Source organism: Phyllostomus hastatus, unplaced genomic scaffold (genome assembly GCF_019186645.2).
Source record: "Phyllostomus hastatus isolate PE091 unplaced genomic scaffold, TTU_PhHast_1.1 phas_scaffold_1066, whole genome shotgun sequence".
In the NCBI taxonomy this organism is placed as follows: Eukaryota; Metazoa; Chordata; class Mammalia; order Chiroptera; family Phyllostomidae; genus Phyllostomus; species Phyllostomus hastatus.
Window position 1 is genome coordinate 26778241 of NW_025334004.1, and position 24278 is coordinate 26802518.

At 45.5% G+C, this 24278-nt stretch overlaps 1 protein-coding gene across 1 annotated transcript in view; it reads right to left on the minus strand.

The window, feature by feature from the left end:
- The window catches only part of CACUL1 (CDK2 associated cullin domain 1), a 54579-nt gene extending 34012 nt beyond the window's left edge, over nt 1-20567 (minus strand). Inside the window, exons 1-3 of the mRNA XM_045853857.1 lie at nt 19440-20567; nt 3973-4099; nt 3021-3123 (exon numbers count right to left, since the gene is read on the minus strand). Coding sequence (XP_045709813.1) covers nt 3021-3123; nt 3973-4099; nt 19440-19797 — 588 coding nt within the window. The 5' untranslated portion in view covers nt 19798-20567. The remainder of the gene's footprint in view (nt 1-3020; nt 3124-3972; nt 4100-19439) is intronic.
- Between the last annotated feature and the right edge of the window lie 3711 nt (nt 20568-24278).

The window sequence follows — 24278 nt, forward strand, 5'->3', positions numbered from 1 at the left end:
CTGAGTTATGCTGCCACCCACCGGACAAAACACAAATAGCACAGCAGCGCCTGCTCTGACTTGAAACCTCAAGACAATCTGGCTCAGCCTGTTGTTGGCAAATCGGCAGCGTCTCTGAAGAATCAGTCAAAGTTAAGTAATATTAACCGACTATGGTTTATTTTCTATTAATTCCCATTATTAACTGGTTTTAGAGTCAAATTATATGTAACTCAAGATGTATTCAGCTTAAAAGATGTCAAAATACTTTAGTAAACACTGCAACATCTTCCTTTCCCCCGTCTCTGCAGTCTCCTCCTCTGGACCCGGAACTCAGGGTGGTATCACTGGTGCTATTCCTAACACTTGAGTGTTGGGGTCCGGCCTGGGAAGCACATCTGGTTGAACACCGCTTACTGGGGGTACTGCACAGTGTTAAGTTCCAAACCAATGTCAAAGAAAGTTTACTAATGGTTTCCTATTTGGCAGAAGTAAAAATATACCCTCAACTTTATAAAATGAATTAACATATACAATAAAATTATCAACACTACTTAGGGAGAGAATGTCTCGCAACTGCTCCAGTGAATTCCAAATTCAGATGGACACAAAAATAACCAAAATGTGGAAGTGCCACTTGAGACCGTTTTAAGAGTAAAGGATGTTAGTTATGTTCATCAAATTCAATGATCCAAAATGGTAGTGGGGCAAAACAGGAAGGTCTAATCCCGTCATTCAAATGCTCACTGTGCTGAACTACGGACTACAGCAGCAACACAAATAAAGCGACACGGCAGCAAGGAAGAGAGAGTGACTAACTGAGCCTGTGGGGAATAACAGCGTTAAAGGCTGGGCGAGCCCACCAGACAGGCAGGACGCCCCTCTACAGGAAGGGAAGAGAGGACAGAAACAGTGGCAAGAGAAACCGAGAGAGAGAACACGAGAAGATGAAAAGGCAATGCATGTAAGGGTCTTGATTGTTATACATTCAGCCTCCATGTGTCTTTTTACTGGAGCATTTGATCCATTTGCATTTAAAACAATTATTGATAGATATGTATTTATTACCATTTTATTATACACATTTTTATCTTTTTTCTTTTTCTTACTAAGAGCCTTTAACATTTCTTGTCATACTGTTTTGGTGGTGATGAACTCCTTTAGTTTTTTGTCTGGGAAGCTCTTTATCTGTCCTTTGATTCTAAATGATAGCTTTGCTGGGTAGAGTAACCTTGGTTGCAGTCCTTGCTTTTCATCACTTTGAATATTTGTCAATCCCTCCTGGCCTGCAAAGTTTCTGCGGAAAAATCACCTGACAGTGATTTTTCTCTTGCTGCTTTTAAGATTCTCTTTGTCTTTTACTCTTGGCATTTTATTTACGGTGCGTCTTGGTGTGGTCCTCTTAGGGGTCACCTTGGCTAGGACTCCCTGTGCTTCCCAGACTTGTCCAGAGACAGGAAAGGAGACCATACGCACTCCACAACAAGGATGTCAAGGCTCCTCGCACTCTGAACTGAGCGAGATAGTGTAACAGTGTTTTGTTTTTTAAATGTATACAAGAGACTCACTTCAGGTCAAAAGGTACATACAGACTGAAAGTAAAGAAATGGAAAAAGATATTTTACAAAAATGGGAACAAACAAAAAGCTAAGACAGCAATACTTACAGACTGAGAAACAAAATAAACCAGCGGAACAGAGACTCACAGACACAGAGGACATGTTGGCAGCTGCCAGGTGGGAGGGCAGCTGCGGGTACGGGTGGAAAAACCAGGGGACTAGAAGCACAAACTGGCAGTTACAGGATAGTCGTGGGAACGTGAAGTACAGCACAGGAAATACAGCCAGTGATATTGTAGTAAGTACGTACCATAATAATATCATAACAACTAAGTATGGTGTCAGAGGGGTACTAGATATATCGGGGTGATCACTCTGTTAAGTTATATAATGTCTAATACTGGGGTGTGCACCTGAAACTATATAATATTGTATGTCAACTATCATTTAAAACACAAAATTATTTAAAGTAAAAAAAGGATCAGTAAGTAAATCATTCGGAGCCACGACGCACAGGTCTCGGGTCTCATCTGCGACTCACGCACAATGCCCCGGCCCCACGCACAGTTCATGAGTGAGACTCGGTATCAGCGGCAAAGAGATGAAGGAAACGTTTTACACTAACAGCAGGAGAAGCATGTATTTGGCTACAATAAACAATACTCCGGAAGTTTTTTCTCATCTACTCAGTGCAACAACAGTTCAGAGTAAGTGAGACCAGAAACCTCGGCACTCGGGCTGGTGAGGAATGAACTCCCAGCACTCGCCGGAACGGGCTGTTTCAGAGCGGCCGGAGCACCTCCCGGCGGGCGGCGGGGTGGGCCTTGGCAGGCTCCTGCCGGGGGACTCTCCTGTTCCCCTACGCACCCAGACCTCAGACGGGATCTGACCCCGGCGTAAAAATGGCCCCTGACCTTCAAGCACTGGAATTGTGACCAGGGCAGAGAAGGGGCGCTGTGAAGACCAAGAGGCCACGTGTTCCCCTAAACAAAGTATTTTCCCCACTGTTCCCGGGGCTGCGCAGCCGGGACGACATTCACCTGCAGAGGGCTCATTGACAAAAATGCTGACTTCGGTTGTTTGCAGTGGCGACTTTTAGGGCCTGCCAGGTAAACTGCTCCTCAACGATCATCTTTTAAAAGTCCCAGGAAAAGAATTAAAATATACACACTTATATTACAAATACCACCAAATACTAAGTTAACAGAAAAAAATGAGATTTTTAAATAAAAGAAATATTCACCCACTAATAAATGAACCAAAGTCTAAAATATAGGCAACATAAAATTTTCCACAATTTATGTCAAAATTTTAAAATAATCTATCAACAAATATTAGCTGATTTGGTCACTATCCATCTAGAAAATGTTTATAAATTCACATCATACTCAAATTAACAGGCTTCCAAAGATATACTACACAGGCCAATTTCAACCAGTCAGAAAATCCCAAGGAAGCAAAAGGCAGCGATCAGTTCTTTACCTGCAGCTCCTTTGAGACTCTCTCTAAGTGATTAGTAATCTTTTTAATCAGATCACTGTACATCTGTTCCGAGTGCTGCTGGCATACACATTTATACACACAACTGTTGGGGGGAGAACACAGAAAAACCAAGTTAATGATGAAGCACTTAGGTCGGCCGAGAGCTAAAGCACACTCTGGATACACAGCCACTGGTCAAATAAATGACCAACTCGGGCCTAGAAACAGTGACCGATCGCAACTTCGAACAGATTTCCCCTGCCCCCACCAGCGTTCCCTCGAGAGAAGTATCACGAGCAGCAACAAATCATCTTTGTCAGTACTCTAATATACACTTTATCTCAGTACTGAACAATAATCTGAGAGTCCACGGTCACTCCTTAACAACCAGACTCTCTCATTTTAATGAGCGTCAAAATCAGGAAGAGGGAGTGGCAACGGGGAAGTTTCTCAAGTTTCTAACTCCCCCGAACCTCCGCAGTGTAACCTCTCCACGCCTCTCGCGTGGACCGACCCAGGCGGCACTTCCTCCTCCCGTGGCCGGGCTAACCTCACACCCCACCCCAGGCCCTCGCCAGGGCGCTGCTCCCACTTGCCAGGAGCCGGGCGAGCAAACCACCAGAGGCAGAGCTGTGTGTCGATGCACACGAGAGAGCGAGCGAGGGCCTCCCGGAGACTAACCACACCCACTTTTGCCACCAGCCATCGCTTCTGCATCGCTTACAGCACAGGGGAAGGCTGAAGCGGAGGAAGTCTGGTGGAGTGGAATTAACTCTACCTCGACCAGGACACCAATCTGAAGCAGAACGTGTGAATCGAACTCCCAGCCCACAAGTGTGTGACACACAGACAGCTTCTGTGTTACACGCCGTAACACACACACGCTGCCGTTATTCAAACCGCCATGGACCCCGACACCCCTTCAACCCCGGCAAACGAAACCCGCACCCACCTGTAAATCTGTTCGTAGGAGATGGGGATATAGTCTCCAGGACTCTGGGTCAAAAGCTGATCTATGGCACCATCCAATTTTGGCCAGTATGTGCTCTTATAGTCTTCGATAGTTATAACATTCATCACTAAAAGTCAAAAGCAAGATAAGAATTACCACTGTAGCATGTAAACAGAAGCCATAGCAATTCCGTGCCCTCCGTCAAATTCCTTTTTGATTTCACATTGACGGTCCATCACCTAAATACAACTCAATTACTAACCCACTTCCAACTTAATAAAAAAAAATTAACAATCTGGTCAGGGGGTTTAAGCAACCATTAACTTGATTTTAAAAGGAATTCCTATGAGCCTGTCCAGCTTTGAAAATAAAAACCGAACAAGCAAATGTCACTGGTTTTCCTTTCCTGGTTTCTGTGAGCTTCTGCTGTCGAGGAGCTTCTCGAACCCGCACTGACCCTCACACTCGCGTTGCCAACGATGTACAGAGGTGGCCTACCCGAACCGCGATCAGGTTCTGGGGCACCTGGGAAGATCCACCTGCGCACAGCACTCTGCAAATGGAAGTCCAAGGACTACAGCAACCAAAGAAGTTGCTAGAGACCTGCAGAGACTTGTGGCGCCACCAGTAACCCCCAGGCATTGCTACAGCTCTGACTGCGGACTCTATCTTTACCTCACACTTTGGAAAAGTCCAAAGGAGGGAGAAAAAAAAACCCCGTTGATGAACTGCAGCCGTGCAGGGGAAGGCTTACCTCATTCCCACTGGCTGGCTCATTCCTGGCCTCCAGGTTTAATGAAGCATTCCTAACAGCTGCTCCTAACAACGCTCGAATCCAGGGGTGACAACTATTTCACAACAACGAAATGAAGCTAATGTTAAAAAGAACTACTCAAAGCACCTAAGGCACTGCATGTCCTAGGAACCTCCACTTCCTCACGAGATCAGAGCTTACAACGACTAGATCCAGTGTTTCTCTTCACCAGGCACCGGGGAGCAGATAGCTGACCTCCCTAGAAGTTCGTGGCTAATTATTGGCAGAGGTACCAGGTAAAACAAAGCCTTTATCTAGAGTCCTTCTATCACATTGGTGATTTCCAAACCTTAATCATTCAGGTTCAAGATGTTTCTGTACCACCTGTATTATTTGTGTTGAATATTTTCTTTCAAACAATCCAGTTTTTTTTTAAATAAATTTACTTTGAAGGACACGAGAAATGAACTACTGATTCACACAACATGGAATAATCTTTAACGTGTTTTGCTAAGTGAAAGAATCAGACCAAAAAGGCTGCATACTGTAAGATTCTCACTTTCATGACACTAGCAAAGGCCACACTACACAGAGGAAGACAGGGCAGTGGTTGCCGGGGGCTGGGAGGTGAGAAGGTCTATCTACCAAGGGGTGACACAGAGAAACGTTTAGGACAGTGAACTGATGTGCATGGACACACCACCCCATTTGTCAAAACCAAGACTTACACACCATAAATTTACTGTATGAAAATTTTAAAAAATTAACCAGGACGCAGTGGTGAAAGTGAAATACAAACTGTGATGAATCTCATCTACAAATGAGTCACACAACCTGGACCGAAGGGAAGGGGGAAGAACAGCTGGATGCACGAGAGGCTAAAAACAAAACGAACTGTGCCTGGGTGAGCTCACATGCATGCACGCGCGCGCACACACACACACACGCACACGCACACACACGGCAGACAGAGGCCACACTGCAGGGCCTTGCGGAACACTGTGACGACTCTGGCTTTACACTGAGTAAAGGGGAGGCTTTGAGGAGAGCAGGGACCTGATCTGACTCCGGCTTCCTGCGGACCATTCCAGGAGCTGGGTCAGGAGTAAATGAAGTTAGGAGGCTGTGAGGTGATGGGTGCTGGGGCCAGACGGTGGCAGTGAACGCCAAGAAGAGCCAATGAGATTTGCTGATGGCTTGAATGTGGGATGTGGGAGAAGGGTTCAAGGATGACACCAATGGTTTTGGCCTGAGCACCAAAGGATGGGGCTGCTGTTTCAGATGATGAGGATACGGGAGACACCTAGCATGTCTGAGAGTGATGGGCCCCTAGCAGACAAGGGGGGACCCCCGAAAAACTGGAACGGTCTTTGGGAGGGTGGGCCCCTTGCGGTACAGGCTTCCCCCGCTAAGGGAGTGTTCTAGGAGCCCATCTGCACCAGTGTAACCAGCTGGCGTTGCTGTGAGAGGCTGCATTCAGCTTCAGTAAATTTTTTTTAAGACCCTTGCAACGCACATGCCCATTTCACGAGCGGCGATCCCGAAGCGCACCTGCCCACGCCGCCCCTGCGTGCTCGGCAGTGTCTGACTGCAAACTGCACGACCCCCGTGACCCACCTTCCCCACGCTCCAATTCTGGCCGGTGACTGTTTTTTGTTGTTTCTCCTGGATGAAAAACATCCTCAAAGGGAAACATTCTGCCGATGTGGAAGAGGGGAAACAAAAAAAACGGCAGAAACACTGAAAGGCATCAAAACTGACAAGTTCAAAAACCATCTGGAGCAGCGGAAAAAACATTTTGATAGGTGTATTGCATCAAATGGAGAGTACTTTGAAGGTGGCTGAAGTTTAAACATATGAGTAAAGACACCATTTTTTATAATAAACTCAGGGTGTTTTTGGTTCCCCCTCAGAAATTGTGGGCACAAAGGCCACTGTCAACACCTACCATTACCTGCCTCAGTGTCCTCTCTGGCTGCCAGTGCCGCTCCGCCTGAAGAACGACACTCCGAGACCCGCCTGTAAGTGCTGACTAGTGAGAAACCCGGTGTGAACGCCCCGGCGTCTCCTTTGCTCTCGGTGAGGTGCGTGGACTCCCAGAGTTCCTGGCGAGAACCAGGTGTCACCTGCTCACCGTGGTGACTTCTTTACCGGCTCCCTGCCTTTCCTGACTTTCTCACGTCTCCACTCCCCAACAGGTGCTTCCTAGATTCGCCCCCTGCGCTTAAAGCGACTTGCACTTGAAAAAAAAAAAAAAAAAGGAATCTATAGAAAATGGAAAAGCAGTGTCATCTGCCATCAAAGAAAAGGCAACACAGAAATAAACATACAAAGCTACCAAAGCGTAGCCGTGCGCCCCTGCGGTCAAGGCTCTGAGCCCGAGGCCGGCATCCCCCCCTGAGAGGGAGGCCGACAGGGGCTGGAAGCACTACACGTCGGCTCCAAAACACCAGCTCTCTGCTTGCGGAGGGCTCAAAGAGAATTAAAAAATAAAAAACCTTAACAACAAAATCACTTCTCCTACTGTGTGACTCTAGGCTATGGAAGCCCCTAATCAGCGATCCCCTAAACCACACCCTTATCCCTGCTCTACACCAAAAGTTGAGACTTAAGTAAGTGACATGCTCAGCAAGAAAACTTCAAGTCCCCGAACGGCGAGAATTAACATACCAATCCCATGGGCGCCTCAACTGCTTCGTTCAACAAACGACACCTCCGGAGCAAGGGGGGACACTTCCACTTCTCAAGCACAGGCTTCCCGCCCCCCCAGCAGACCCCCAAACTGAAGACATGAAGGAGGGAAAAGAGCCTGAAGTGTAGGACCTGCAGCCCTGAGTACAGCACTGTGCCCACAACAGCAACAGTGATCACCAGCGCCTCCGGGTGTCTTTCCCAAGCCGCTGTTCTGACGCTCTGGCTTTCACGGCAAAGCCCTTCTCCCCACCAGAAAAGCTACCTTCGTTTAGAACTGACTCCTTAAGAACCCCAGAATGGCATTATGAAACAAATGACTGAGCCAAATTCAGCAGGCTAAAATATGTCTTAAACGTAGTGGCTCTTTAGATTAAATATAATTAACCACAACTAGATAACGTGACAGAATGGAGGAGGAGGGAGGGAAGAAAGCTCTGGCCTTCCCACTTAACGCTGGCTGGCCAATGGGACGGGAGAGAAGGACCGGACGTCTGCGGCCACAGCGCGCTCGCCTGCCCACAGCACCCTAGTGTGGCTGGGGGGCAGGAACACGCCCGCCTGGTCCAACGTTCTGCTTCCTCGCGCACGAGGGGATGGCTGGACTCTCTCCAGGAGCAGATAGAGAGAAGCCGAAGACCAAAAACAAAGCCGACGGGAGGGCACTTTTCTAAAAGCCTGCCTCTGGGAATAAAGGAAAGGACTGGTCAGATGGACGAGGAGGATCAGAAGCAGAGCAAGGTATGAGAGTGTAAGAAGCAAATGGGATTTTTTCATCTTTACTTAGAAAACAAAAAAGAAAGTCCCAGTTATTTATTTTTCTCAAAAGTAAAATAACTTGATACTAGCAAAGGAGAAAGTATCACTTACTTGTTCCTAAAAGAACTGCCCATATTGTTTTTAAAGAAAAAGTCAAATATTTATTCAAATACTTTAACTATTCTTTTCCTTATTAGGAGACCAAAAAAATAACAAATAAAAAAACACCCTGCACCACCTACTCAGGTATATTTTGTTTTCCCCTAGAAGAGAGCAGCTAGTGTTACTCCTGATGAAGCCTATCTGCTTCTCAAGTAGGCTAAAACCTTTTAAAAGGTGCATGCTTTAGGTGTCTCTCTTACTGCTTGGAAATCCACACACCTCTCAATCTGAGAAAATGCAACAGAATGGCAGAAACTTCCTTCACCACACTATCGGTGACAGTGCAACTCACACACATTCTTCAGAAGAGCTACCGCACAACCCTCACAATCGCCACGTCACACCCGAGCCTGCGCGTGGCTTCTAAGACAAAGATGCTATGACAGCATGTATATGAAAAGGTCAACAGCTATCAAAATGTCCATTAGGGCTCCAACTCCGACTAACCCAAAACTTCACAACATTCACATAGAAAGTATCTGCTCAACTGAGATTACATAGGGGTAAGCCACGCTAACTGCAGGTTTGCCATAGTTTTAAAATTCTGTCATTTCCTGCGAAGTATAAAAACACATTCATCTTCCCACTGCACGAAGACCAGGGAAGTCCAGAGCAGCAGCCTAAGGCAGTGCGCCGAGGTGGACACACCGCTAGGGGCGCTGACCGGGGCGCCCTGCGGGCCTCTGAGACGTTCAGGACTTGAGGACAGGACACAGGAACGTGGGCTGGAGGCCAGGGCGGGGGGTGGGAGGTGAAGACTGGCTGGAAGACTAAACAGCAAAAAGAGAAGCGTTCTTCTGCCCAAAGACTGAAAGACAAAAGCTTAGGACTCTAAGACAGCTTCATGGCAGGGGTAGGGCCAGGTGCAGGTGCAGGGGTGTGTGTGTGGTGGGGGGTGTGGGGGGTGTGAGTGTGTGTGTGCCAAGGACAGGGCTCATGTGTCTTAAGTAAAAGCCAACAGGCAGTATCAGAAATGCTCCAATATCTAACCCTGCTCTTCTCTCTAATTCTAGAACGCCATCAGCCAGGAGGAACGTACGTTCTTCCGTGCCCCACCTACCCACTCCTACCATTCTCCCTTCAACCGGCAGACCCTTCCCCGGTGACACTGAGCAGTCCCAGAGAAAAGGCTTTCCCATAGGGATGTGCGGCACTTCCTCTGCACGACAGCAGCTCTCCCTCCCACGGGCCTGAGAGGAACCCCCACTTCCACTGGAAAGGCCCCTGCAAGCACAGAACGACCAAACAGCCCTTTCCAGTTTTTAAATATGAAAAGAGATCACCAAGACTGAGAGATCAAAACACACAAAAACTGGTAACATAAAAACAAAGATGATTAAGAGGATAAAAGAAGACGTTTTTAAAACCCCGTCATCACTATCTTCGGAGAGGTATGAGAAAAATTAAAAACCATGCCCTGTTGAAAGCAATCCAAATGCTCTTAGGATTAAAACTAACTGGCCATTTGTAAAAGTCCAACAGGGAAAGAATACATTAAAAAAAAAAACAAAACTCTCCCAGAACAGGGTAAAAACCAGTTAACAGGCTTAGAGAATCAAAACAGAAAATTTAACATTTGACTAACAGTAATTCCAGAGAAAAGGGAAAATAGAGAAAATGTAGTAAAAAGAGAAAAATATCGACATATATACAAAATCCCAGAAATGTTCAAAGGAAAAAAGTCACATACAAAAGAACAGAAATCAAAATGGCACCTGAATTCTCCATTCTAATACTGCGCACTTAAAGTCAGTAAAGCAACACTCTAAAAAGTCCAGGAAGAAAAAAGTTTTCAGTTACGATTTTTATACCCCAACTGTCAATCAAGTGTGAAGGCAGCATTTTTATCTATGCAAACTATTATCTACACACATTTTCTCAGGAGGCTTCTAGAAGACACGTTCTAAACACAACACACACACACACACACACACACACACACACACACGGAACACACCCATAAAAAGGGAGACATCGAGTAACTATCTGGGAAGTCCCTGACTGGCAGCTGTGCACAGACCCTAAGGAATACATAGAAACAGGAAGAGTAACCGCTTCACCAGCAGACAGAAGCAAGCACTGGTTAACCAAGCAGTGTAAAAACACTGGTGACAGGGACACGGGGAAGCTGCTGCAAACTTTTTAAGTTTAACAAAAATTATGCAAGGATAAACAAAACAAAGTTCTTCGTATGTGGAAGAAAATGTAATCTGAGTATAGTCCTGGCCCTTGAGTAAATATTTGCATAGCCATAATGTAAATATGGTTTATTGATTGAAGCAGAAACTGAGGTATTAAGAGAATTAAAGAGATGAGGTGTACAGAGAAAGAAAACTAAATTCTCACCAAAGTGGGAAGTCAATAGGCAACATAAAAGGGAAAAATGAAGCAATAACAATATTCACAGATTGAAATATGTGGATAAATTTCAAAAGAAGCAGCTAAATGCATTGAAAGCACTGACCCTGGGTAACCCAGGAATGGGAAAGGGGAAGGAACCACTGATTTTAATTGTATGTCTTTTCACAGTTTGAGTTTCTAAATTACAAATCTGTATTTTAATAAGAGCAAAGTTTTATTTTAAGGCCAAAGAGTTTGCTGAATCTTAACTCCACAGGAATGAAAACATACATCTAGTGAAATTCAATTTCCATCGCAGTATTTCCGATATTCCAAGACACAGGAATGAGAAAGCTCCGAATGACCGATGACCTGCGAGACCCCTCCCTCCCCGAACAGCCCGCAGACACCTTTTCACCAGAGATGCACACACCCACCCATTCTCCTCCCGCATCCGGGGCAAAGGCAGCTCCCACTCACCCAAACCAGCAGTTCTGGGACCTTCATCCTCCCTCCTTGACCCCCAAACTTTTTAGAATCCAGTCCCCAAACATCCCCAAAATCTGAAACAGCCTCTCTTCCAATGCTCTATTTTGCTCAAGCCTCCATCTGTTGTCCAGACTGTACTTACAGCCCACAAGCAGTCTTCAGGCCTCCGCTCTCCCTCCTTTCTCCTCCACACTCACTGCACAGTGCCACAGACTTCACCTCGCTGACTCCCCGGACACCCTTCAGTGGCTCCTGTCCAAGAAAGCCCCGCCCCTAGCCAGGAGCGGAGCGTGCCACTCTCTAGATGCTCCCATCTACGCGGGGTCAACTGTGCCACTCCCTGTGCCTCACACCGGATGTCCCAGCATCAACTTCGACTCTGCGTCCTAAAGCACAGCGTGCCTCCGCAAGAAGTCTCGAGTCACCTTCAATCCTCCTGACAAACGCCTGCTGCACGCTTGTGAAAGGTTCTCTTTCCTCCGCACTACCCTGTACGTACAGAACTTGACCACTTAATCCTAATCATCCGTCCATCATCTCGCACCCTGCTAAACTGTGTTTCACTCATCACCGGAGGCTAAGTTTATTTCCTTGACATGCAGAATAAGTACTTGCTGAATAAAACGCCATCCAGAGGTCTAGTCGGCACGCCTGCAACTGCAAATTACAGACCTCTACAGCTCCCTCCACACAGGTTCTTGACCGCATGTCCGCAAAAGGAAGAAGAAAAATGAAAGGCCAGCTTGCCTGACAAGACATATAACAGTAATTTTTGCCCTGGCTGGGTGGCTCATTTGACTGGAGCGTCATCCTACACACCAAAAGGCTGTAGGTTCGATTCCTGGTCAGGGCACATACCTAGGCTGTGGGTTCAATCCCTGGTTAGGTTGCATATGGGAGGCAACCAATAGATCTTTCTCTTTCTCTCGCTCTCTCCCCCTTCCGCTCGCTCTAAAACCAATAAACATATCCTTGGGTGAGGATTTAAAAAAAAGACAGGAAGCTGTTTTTGGTCATCCAATCATGTTGGAGTTCAAGGTAATAATAACATTGCTACCATGAGATAACATAACACTAACAGTATACAGCATGCAGCAGCAAAGCGTAATTTAAATTATCACTTGTGAGTACCTGACATCAAGTTCTTTTTGAAGAAAAAAATCTGGCGGACTGCTCCGGCAGTTGTGATGGGAATGAGAACTACAAGGACTACGGAGTGGGCTGTCTGGTTCGGACAGCAGATGACAGCCCTAAGGAAACTGTTAGCTTCATGACCAAAAAGCACCCACAACAACCATCAAGTAACCTCTTCATTCTTACAGGCACAGGGCTGAGAAGGCCGACAGCACATGCAAAAGGGAAATGCAAACAAGCCAACACACACAACCGCACAGTGAGGTACACACTATTCAGCCTCCAGAAAGGCTCAAACGTTTGTGAACCCAGCCAGTACGGGTGTCAGTAAGATGAGGAGCGACGGGAACTCGCATACATGGCTTGTGGGAGTGTAAACGGTTCATCGTTTTGGAAAACAGCCTAGCAGTGTATCTGAAGTTAAACGTATGGTTAAGATATGACCCACTTGTATGCGTTTCCACTTGTATTCCACTTTTATGCGTTTACATGAAAACCTGCGTCCATACAAAACCTTCTGCACAGTTGTTCACAGCAGCTTCACTAGTAATAACCCAAAACGGAGACAACCCAAGTGATCATCAACAGACGAGTAGGTAAACAATTTGTGGTATATCCTCCAAAAAAAAAACAGTCATCACCCATAAAGAGTAGTAACTTGCAAGAACAAGAACAAATCCCAGAATCAGAGGGAAGGACAGAAGCCGAGCATGAAACAGCACAGACCGTGTCCGTCCGTCTGCACGGAAACCAGCGACAGACACCGGCGGACGCCTGCGCCTGGGGGCGGGCGCCGACCTCAGGGAAGCTGAGAAGTGTTTCAGTGGTGGAAAGGTTCCAGCTCCTGCCTGCCGTGGTGGTTACAGTTGGAGACACAGTCCTCCTCCGGCCTCTCACACCCCTACACGTCTTGTTGAGGGTGCCACTGCTCTTGAACCTGGGCTACAGCTGGTAACCTTCAAAGATGAGGTAATGTCTTGTCCTGGACAAAGGACAGGCTTGCTTACCGCTTTCTATAAAGGCATCGGATCCCCAAGTTCAACGTTCTTCAGCTGCACAACAAATCCATTGAGGGAGCACCCATCTTGGCCACACTGTCACCCCTGGGAGGCAGACAGGGAGCCTCAGCAAATAGGCTGATTTATCATGTGATTCGCTAGGCCCGGCTTCTGCCAGCACCCAGTAGCAACAGCAACGGGGCTGGCTGTTAGCAGCTTGCCCAAATTGCAGGTCAAACAGCTACACAGGTCAAAAGTCATCAAACTACATGCCTAAAATAAGTACACTTTAACGAATACAAACGAAGGAGGGAGAAGAGAAAAGGTGCAGGAGAAAGATGAAAACGGACAAGGAGGAAGAGGAGGAGGCAGAGATGGAGAATGAGGAAGAATGAGAGGGAAAAAGTCAGGACACTAGAAATTCCTTAGCAGAGCAATGAACCCAGACTTGATGACAGAAAGAATGTCGGTGTTACCACATCCAGCCCACTCACACGCACTCTTAGACTGCCCAGGAAGGAACTGAAAACCACACCGGTGAAGGGCACACTAACCCCCTGGAAAATGCTGGGCGGCTGTCCTTCGCAGTTCTGGGTTAAGGGTGGGCAGTGCTGCCAGTAAAGGCGCTCCCTGATTTCAGTGGGATAGTAAGACTCCCAGAGCGATAAAGGGTAAGTGGAAATACTCACTCCTCGGATAGAAAAGGGGTGTAACTGTGGTACTCAGAATGGCGTAGATCTCTGGTGGCGGCAAGCCATGGCGTCCTTAGGAAAGGGGTGGACACCACATACTAAGGAACTATTCGACATGTGCAATGGGTAGAAAAAGGAAAAAACACTAGGTATATCTAACAGAGGCCTAACTTAACTGACCACCATGGAGAGTTACGGCACCTCGTTTAATACCCAGACTGAGCCTGTGTACAGACAGAGTCCCTGGAGTACAGGGGAGGGTGGGCTCCACAAGGAAAGCCCCCAACAAATCGCATCAACAGCATGTGGCGTCAAGTCTTCCTCCGAGCCTCCTCCAACAGAACACGCAGCCACGTATCAAGGAGACCGCACACTCGGGGAACGGACCCACCTAGGCTCCTCAGGGACACTGGCTCTAACAGCGGTAACCCTCAGGGACCATAAGGTCACTGTGGCGAAGCAGTCAGATCAGCAGGCGATGTCACACTGAGGAATGGTGACCCGGCCCCGACCCATCTCGCTGTGGGCCCAGTGGACCCACGGACCCACCCTGTAGATCCTGAGTTCCTGAATGCACAATGAGGGGTTCCCTGAACCGCACAGGGAGGGCTAGCAGCGTAGGAAGGGCAAGTGAATCCGCTACACGTGCCCCTTCCTTCCAAGCTAATAAACCCAAAGCACGCGCCTGGGGACCCTGCGGAGGAACCATCTTTCAAAGGCTTGTGAGATTCAGGAACAGTGACTGTTACAACGCTGATTCCACCAGCCCATATGGCCAGTGCAGAGAAGCTGGGTCTTGAAGAACGTAGCTTCTAGGAAATCAAATCAAGCGGTGACTACATTGTAGTTGCTGTTCCAGATATGGTCCCTTTACAGGGACAAACCAACACAGTATCTAGCACCTAAAATGCATCCATCGAGCTAAGAAAAAAAGAGGTCTTTTCCCCCCAATCTATTCCAAAACAGACCAGCAGAAGCTGTTCTCATCTGACAGTCCAGAAATACCCTCTCAACGTCACAGCTCCCGGCTGCAGCAGCAGCGCGCCAGCTCCCTTCCTTGTCTTGTCTGGTCCCCCGCGGCTCTGGCCATCTCAGCTCCTCCAGGCCGAGGCACCGGCAGTCCTGCCGGCGGGTCCTCTGTCCCCACGTCCCCACCCACACCTGGTGCTTATTATGCTGCTCTCTTATTTCTGCCAAACCTAACAGGTGAAAAAAGACGTGCATTACTGTAATTTGTAATTGTAACACCTAGGTATTTAATCACTTCAAACATCTCTATGTTTGTTAGGATGTAACAAGCACAGAGATGTAATCTACTTCTCTATTCTGTAATCTACTTATTAATATTCCTTTCCCTCTTTTCCCACAGGGGTCAAGCCCCTCTTTTTATTGATTACCTTGATAATTTTAGGCATCACTATGTTCTCTCCTTCTTCCATGTGTCTTTTGCAGAATGAAAAAGCCTTAATTTTTAAAGAAAATTGTTTAAAGATTTTATTTTTAAAGAGAGGGCAAGGGAGGGAGAAGGAGAGAAACAATGACACACGCACGCCCCAACTGGGGACCTGGCCCTTTTCTCTTCCTCAGGTTTGTGAAGGTTTAAGAAGTTCTGTCCTTAGGTAAAGACCTTCTGCAGCACCGTCTTCTATTAATTTTACAGTTTTTCCTTTCGCACTCAGATCTTTAATTTGTCCAGAGTCCATCCTGTTTATGGGGTCAGGTGGGTCTGTTGTCCGTGTAGTGAGCCACTCTCCCTAAAACGACTCCTTTCCGCCATGATTTACGGCGTCACCTCTCAGTTCTGAATGTGCATAGCTAAGTCTCTGCCCTCTAATTTGTTTCCTGGTCTGTTTTTTTGGTTCTTGCACTTACGCTAATTTTTCCTGCTACCACCTTAAAACATTTTAACGTCTGATTTAAGTTCTGATAAGGCAAGCCCAGTCAAAGCAAATCTTTAAGACTGATTTAGCAATTTACAAGCTTTATCTTGCTTGCCATATAAATTTTAGATTAGGTGACTGAGTTTGTCAAACCAAATGGAATATTTTTTAATGCATTCACTGGTTCCTTTTTCTTTTTTTTTACTCAATGACAATCATTTATATTTTGAATTTTTTTTTCAGTGTTTTTCTCTATGGATAGATTTTTTAAAATGTATTTTATTGATTATGCTATTACAGTTGTCCCATTACCACCCCTTCATTCCCCTCCACCCTGCACACCCTCTCACACCCACATTCCCCCCCTTTAGTTCATGTCCATGTGTCATATGTTCTTTAGCTCCTACATTTCCCCCTGTCTATTCTTGCCCTCCCCCTATTTTCTATCTACCATCTATGCTACTTATTCTCCGTACCTTTTCCCTCTCTCCTCCTCCCACTCCCCTGTTGCTAACCCTCCAGGTGATCTCCATTTCTGTGGTTCTGTTCCTGTTCTAGTTGTTTGCTTAGATTGTTTTGTTTTTGTTTTAGGTGTGGTTGTTAATAATTGTGAGTTTGCTGTCATTTTACTATACATACTTTTTATCTTCTTTTTCTTGGATAAGTCCCTTTAACATTTCATAAAATAAGGGCTTGGTGATGATGAACTCCTTCAACTTGACCTTATCTGAGAAGCACTTTATTTTGACAGCATTTTAGTTTATAGGTTAAAATAAGAGAAAACTGACATTCTTATAAGTAATCTTATCCCAAGAACATGAAAAGTTTTTCCTTCCATTTACTTAGGTCCTCTTCTTCATTAAAGTTTTAAAGTTTTATATATTCTCAAGTTAATTCCTAAAGACTTCAGTTTTATTGCTATTATTTTTACAATATTTACCTCTGATTACCTTTACTAGTTGATTATTGCTAGCATAGTAAGTGCTATTAACTTTTGTATGTTGATCTTTAATCCAGCAACCCTGCTAAACTCTTACTAGTCCTAAGTTTCTCTTTTGATTCTAATGGTTCTTCTAAAGTAAGTGATGTTATCTGCAAATTTTGAGTTTATTTCCCTTCCTACCCTTACACTTATTTTTTCCCTTTATAGTGTTAGCCAGGATCTTTCTTATCATGTTAAACAGCAATAATAATGGGGGCATCCTTATCTTATTACTGATCTTAAAGTGAAAGTGTCTAAAATTTCCCCATTAGGTATTATTTGATGTAGGCTTTTAGTAATAACTTTTATATAGTTATCTTGTATTTTGAGCTGGATCTTATGTAATTTTATGGTATCAAGATAATCATGATTTTTCTCCTTACCCTATTGATGAGATAAATTATATTAATAGATAACTAAATGTTAAACCATGTTTACATTCCTAAAACGAACACTACGGATAATTCTTTTAATGTATCGTTGGATCTGATGAGCTAGCATATTGTGTAAGATTTTCATATCTTTGCTAGTAAGAGAAACATCTGTAATTTCACTAACCTCATAAAATGACCGTGGCATCTCTCTTTCTCCTGTTTGCCAAAACAACTTGTAAAAAGGAATTAAGTGTTATCTAAAAGTTCAATGCAACTACTGGTATGGCTGTTGGTTGGGCACGGTCCCACAAAGTGAAGGGTCACTGGGTTCCATTCCTGCTCCAGCACACACTTGGGTTGCGTTGCAGGCCGGTTCCCAGCTGGGGAGAGGGCGAGAGGCAACCAATCAATGATTCTCTCACACATTAATGTTTCTCTTCCCTTCTTTCTTCCTCCCTTCCCCTCTCTAGAAATAAATAATAAAATCTTAAAAACTAAAAAATAAGTAAAAGTTCAATGTAATTTGCTTAAAGATTACCAGGATCTAGATTTTTTTAAAGGGAAGGTCTTTACCTACCATTTCAATTCATTAAAGATTTATTAGGCAATTCAAGCTATCTTTTTCTTCTGACACCAACCACCAACTTTCACAGTTTATAGTTCTCTAAGAATCTATACATTTCATCTAGGCTTTCAAATTTATTAACCTATAGAAATTCATAAAATTATTTTTTAAATCTCATGTTTGTGGTTATTTACAATTTCTCATATGTTTTATTTACATCTTTTTTGTATCTTATTAAACATAGGTCTGTCTAGCTTCTTTACCTCTAAAGAACAATCTTTTTTTGGCAAATCTTTTGTTCCTTAATTTCACTGATCTCTGCTTTTTTAGGGGTTTTTTTTAACTCTTCAAATGAACTCTGAGCCCTACAGCAAGGTTCCTTGAGCATTAAGATAAATCACCCTGTTACTCTGTCCCAGATCCCGCTTCCCCACAGAGACTTCAACACACAAAGTATACAACATAAATATTACTCCCATGTATGCACATGGGAAAAATAAAATACAAATTTTATCAACCATACCTACATATGAATGTTTTTGATTAAAGCAGTATCTTGAAGGCAAATAAGTAAGATTATGTGCTGTTCTCACAAAAAAATAAGTCTGTCATTATATATCTGAATTATGGCAAACATTTTTCTGCAATGCTAATTGAACAATTACTGGTGCAGTTTGGTAGAATTAGTGACTAGAAATGAAACCTCCAGTAGCTTTACCAGGCGCCATTCAAAACTTGCAGGAGAGAAATTAATAGGAGAGAAACCTGCCTGCGAAGGTCAATTTCCCTCCTCCCCGCCCCAAGAAAACCCACTGAAAGCAAAAGCAGATTTTTCTCCCTAGCTATGGAAGCATACATCCTGGTTGGGGGCAGTTTCGGATTACAAAACAGATTTTGGTCTTCAACTTCTCTGCCTGCAACTGAGTGTTAAGCAAATCAGTTAAATAAAGTCCAACACGCCAACAGAATTTTGGATTTGGACACATGCTGAGTGGCTTATTTATATCAGTGTAGGCTGCTTTGAAAATAATTTCATGGGTTACTATCTTCCAAACGGATGTCACGGCTCCCACTGCACTGGTTTACCCAACAAGCAACTCAGAGATTTCCTTTCTGGGATGCAGGAGGTGCACACTGGAGAAGAGAAAGAACGAGTGTAGATATAGGTCAACTTGCTAATTCCTAACGTGTTTAACGTAGACTAGCTAAAAGCGCAAGCAAGAATGGAAGCTCCCAGATTTTCCTCTCCCTCGCTGCAAAAAAAGACTGAAGGCTCCTCTCTATGGAAACTCAAGCCGCCTTCTTTTCCTCTCACGTTTGAGGGTGAAACTTTAAGGGGGAGGTAGGGAGAAGAGAAGAGCGTCCTAATGTTGAGTGACAGCCGGCTGTGATAAGGATCGCGTCTGCAGGAGAACTTGGGGCTACGTGCGCACCGGGTGCTTCTCTAGGACAGGTAACACAAGAAGACTGGGCCACTCCGGCGCTGGCCGCAGGCACCAAACGGGGGGAGGAGGCGGGGAGGGGAGAGGAGGGAAGGAGAGACCCGGGCCTGAAACAAAGGAAGCGGGGCTGCTCCGACAGGGGTGGATGCGGCGTCCGGGTGGGGGAGGAAAAAAGAGGAGGCTGCTGGGGAAAGGCTGGACTCACAGAACTTGGAAGTGGAGGTGTTGATGTTGATGGTGGAGCTGGGGGTGGGGGCGGGGACCGCCTTGGCCACGGCGGCCGCCGCGTCGCAGCTCTTCAACATCATGATCACCCCATTAGGCTCCGGCGGTGGCGGCGGCCCCAACGGGAGCCCTTCCTTGGGGCCTTTTCTGTCCACCGAGACCGCTGGCACCGCCAGCAGCTGCCCCCGCGGAGGCTCTCGGACAGGAGCTGGGATCGACGAAGGGGGTGGTGGGGGTTGCCGGAAGCCATCCACAGCGGTCTCCCAGTTGTTGTGGTTCTGGTCATCCATCATCGCCTCGTAGCTGCCCCCCTCCTCCTCTTCCATGCTTTCCTCCATCCTGCTGGCCCCCAGCACCCGCCCGCCTCGCAGGCACCTGCCGCCCGTCTCAACCCCGGGCCAGGGGGCACCACGGCCTCCTCGGAGTCACATCGCCGGGGGCCAGAAGGGCGCGAAGGGGAAGACAGTGGTACGCCGGGCCTCGCACTCTGCGCCGGGCTGACTCCAGCAGTCGCGGCTGACGGCGGTGGGCGCTCCCGGGCTCTGGTCTGGGAGAGGCAACCGTAAAGCGGCAACGCCCCTCACGACATTTTACAGCGGCTTCCAACAGGCAGCTGGGGGAGCGGCCAGGAAAGCACGTGGTACGAGGAACGAGCCGCAAGAGAGCAAAGCAAAAAGGGGCGGGAGCTGTGAGTCACCGCCACGCAATAGGGCAGCGGTTCGCCCCGCCTCCGCTGGCCCGGCCCCGAGAACCCAGAGGCCAAGGGCCCGGGCGAGCCTCGGTCGCCCCCCGCCCCGCCCTCCTGCGCCTTGGCCTCATGTAATAAGGGTACTGGGCTGCGCATGCGCGTTCGCAGTCTGGTTACCCGGACGACGGGTATCTGGACGGCTCCATAAACTGAGTACAATCCTTGGCCGATGGTCTTCCACCGATTCGAGGGTGTTTTTCGAGTGCTCAGCCAGTTTACCGGGCCTTCGCACCGCAGAGGCCTTGCAGCCCGGCCTTGGCTTGAGGGTGGAACTAGGGAGCCACAGCAGCCCCGGAGAAGCGCCTTGCAACTTGAAAACGAGTGGACCCGCCTGGACAGCTCTTTATGGGACTGCTGGGGCCTTAATTCACACCTCCCAGACCCTGAAAACCGAGAGGAGAAAGTGAAACTTAGCAGGGTGGCTAATAATAACAACAACAACAATAATAATACGTTTGAAAGATTCATGGTTTTTTTTAAATCCCTAACTCCATACAATTTAGGCCAGAAATTTTAAACTTAAAATACCAACCTTCGTGCACCATTTCACTAATCTGACTACAAGTTTGAGATTGTGTAAATCTTGAGGGGCAAAGAATAAGGATTATGTAATTTACAAGTTTCCTCTGCATTCTCAAATTATAGCAATATAAGTAATAGCAGAATCTATGCTATAATTCTTTATTGTAGAGCTTGCTCTAGCTACTGGTGCTAAGAAGGAGTGTCTAGGGAAACCTTTATTACATTTAATTTAGCAGATAATCTTTCTTTCCAAAAAATATGTAATTAGTGTGAAATGAAGAATCACTTCAGCCACCAGGAAATAGATGTACTTCAATATCCACATTTGTTTCAGCTTCTTTACATACGTTTTCCCAATATATTCTGCACTATGCCTAATGGAACAATTTTACCAGTAACAGAATGATTTAATTTCAGACAAGCCTCCTTTATATGAATTAAAGACATATTTTTTGAATCAGCACGTGTTTCTAATTCTCTGGAAGTTTTGTTTTGGGAATACAAAATTAGGGGGAAAAGTCAATTGCATGAAATGCTGGGGGGGGGGGTGGAATTCACAATTCTCCACCCAACAACAACAGAGAAGGATAGAAGAAGGAAGAGGAAGTCTTTTTCAAACTAACAGCTGAGTTCGTCATTAATAGACTAGGTAGGTAGGTGGGTGGGTGGGTGGGTGACTGGAGATAAAGAGAGGTATTCCATAATAAAAGATTCAATACATAAGGAAAATAAAAGTCATAAATGTGTCTCTAATAACATTGTTACAAATACAAAACACAAAAAGTTGGCAAGTACAAGAAGAAAGAAATCTAGCCCCAGAGTAGATGATTTTCACACGTCTCTTTAACAGATTGCAGTGGGTTATTAGTAACCCCCGCCACCCAAGATGTGTTCATGTCCTAATCCCTGGATCCTGTGAATGTTACTCTAAAACAGGTCTTTGCAGATTTAACTAAAGATTTGAGACAATCATTCTGGATTATCCAGGTGGGTCATAAATCCAATGACAAGCGTCCTCATAAAAGAAAGGTAGAGGGAGATTTGAGACAGAAGAGGTGGCCGCAACGTGACCACAAAGGCAGAGACTGGAGTGGTGTAGACACACACCCAAACAAATGCTGACAGCCACTAAAAGCTGGGAGAAACAAAGAACGGATTCTCCCCTGGAAACTCCAGAAAGAATGCAAGTCTCCTAATACCTCAATTTCAGACTTCTAGCTTCCAGAATTGTGAAAGAATACATGTCTGTTGTTCCAATGTCACAAGTGGGAATGGGTAACCAGGTTCTTGGTGATCGAGGACAAAGAATTGAACCAAACACACAGAGAGTTTATAGGAGAAAGAGAGAGAGCAGATTTATTAAGCGATAGTACATTCCACAGAACATGGGAGGGGATCAAATCCAAGCAGAGACTGACCTCAGGGGCTCTGTGGGATTCTATTCTTATAGGGCGGCTCTTTCCTGGCTAGTTATGGTGGGCTTTTATTGTGCACATACAAGTAGTGACAATACTTTAGAGCTACAGTGCTTGTGGTCTCCCATGATTTTCCTTGATTGGCCACTGGGGAAGGGGTCCCACAATGTTAATTCATTATAATGCTATTATAATGAAGCAGGAGTCCTATAGCATCTTCTGCGCAGGTGCATTCATGATTCACCATGATCCAGCACTTTTCCAAAAAGTGGAAACAACAGGTCTTAGAACAGGGTCTCTGTCCTGTATTGATGTCCTTTGTCTTAGCCCTGGGGCACCTCCGGAGTTTCCTCCCTCCTGACTATCTCCTGCCTCACAAAGATGGCCTTTTGTGGTAATGTGTTACAGCAGCCACAGAAAACTAATACACAGGTCAAGGGGACCAAAAAGTCTTTAGGGGACTGAGAAGATTTGAATAACAACACAATTCCCAAGCTTCATTTGACTAATATATGTAGAACGTTACACTCAATAATTACAGATATACCTATTCCTTTCAAGAATAGTATGTGAAACGTTTATAAAAATTGAACATGCTGGGTTATAAAGCAAGTCTCTCTACTTGTCTAAGGATCGGTACCATAGCAACCACATTCTCTGACCACTGTGTAGTTAAGTTAGAAGTCAACAACCAAAAGTCAGCCAGGAAACTCGCATATTTCTACTCTTCCAATCAACACATGGGTCAGAAAATCGTAACGGAAATTAGAAAACATTTAGAACTGAAGAAATGGGTACTAACACAGCCAGGGAATTTTTGCCCAGCATATTGGTGAATGCTGAACCTTTCACATGTGTACAGCTAAAGTGATCAACACAAGACATTCATTTTTGCGCTGATTGGTTAAATACACCTTATGGTGTTAGGGTTCAGAACGCGTCACCCTAAAATCTACCCTTGTGGTATGTGGATTATCTTGAGCTGAATCAACTGAGATCCTGGAGACTCAAGAGAAGCTTCTGTCCCTGCCTTCAATACCCAGAAGAATTTACAAATTCTTGCCCATAATAAGAGTTACTAATCAGAAATAACTGAACATCTGCTCTTCTTATCATCCCGCATGTGACCTTCCTCCCCTCTGCAGCCACGAGGCATTTGACTTCATCCTTAGCTCAGAATGCCATGCAAGCCATTTTAACTTCCTGCCCTGAACCTCTCGTGTGTGTGTGTGTGTGTGTGTGTGTGTGTGTGTGTGTGTGTGGTCTGACTCTCTCATGCATACATGTGCAATTAAATTTGGTTATTTTCTCTTCTTAATCTGTCTCATGTGTACTTCATTATTAGACCTGCCGAAAGAACATTGAACAATAGAGGAAAGTTTCTTCCTCCCCCACAAGGGAAAAATCCAATGATGATTGGGTCAAAGCCATCACTGGCAGGGCACAGCTTGCCATAAACAGGAAGAAACACCCCTACCGAAGGGAAACCAAATGGACATATTGATAACTGGTTGATTTTACCAACATTGTGAGACTTCGTGATATTACACGTAAAAGAATACTGTATTTTAATAGTTATTATTTAAAATCTTAGCCCTGGCTGGCATAGCTCAGTAGATTAAATGCGGGCTGCGAACCAAAGTGTCGCAGGTTCGATTCCCAGTCAGGGTACATGCCTGGGTTGCAGGCCATAACCCCCAGCAACCGCACATTGATGTTTCTCTCTCTCTCTCTATCTCCCTCTTTTCCCTCTCTAAAAATAAAAATAAAATAAAATCTTTAAAAAAAGCTTTGATGATTTGTTCTGGTATGTGGAGATGGGGAATAACATTACCATTAGTCATTGCCTCGACAACACTGGACAGTTACAACCCAGGTTGATAATTACTCCAACTGTCCATAGTCATGGACATTAATCTGTTCCACTTTCTGGTTTGTTCCCTGTTTCCCACTAGGCTGTGAGTTTCTCTAAAGCAGGATAAATATATGTAAAATATATATATGTAAGTTTGTATATGTAAAGAAAAGACTAATTCAAAACATCAATAGCAGGTATCTAAGGGGTAATAGGATTTTAGGAGGGTTTAATGGTTCTTGGTACCTTTCAATGTTTTCCATGTTCTCTACAATGAGC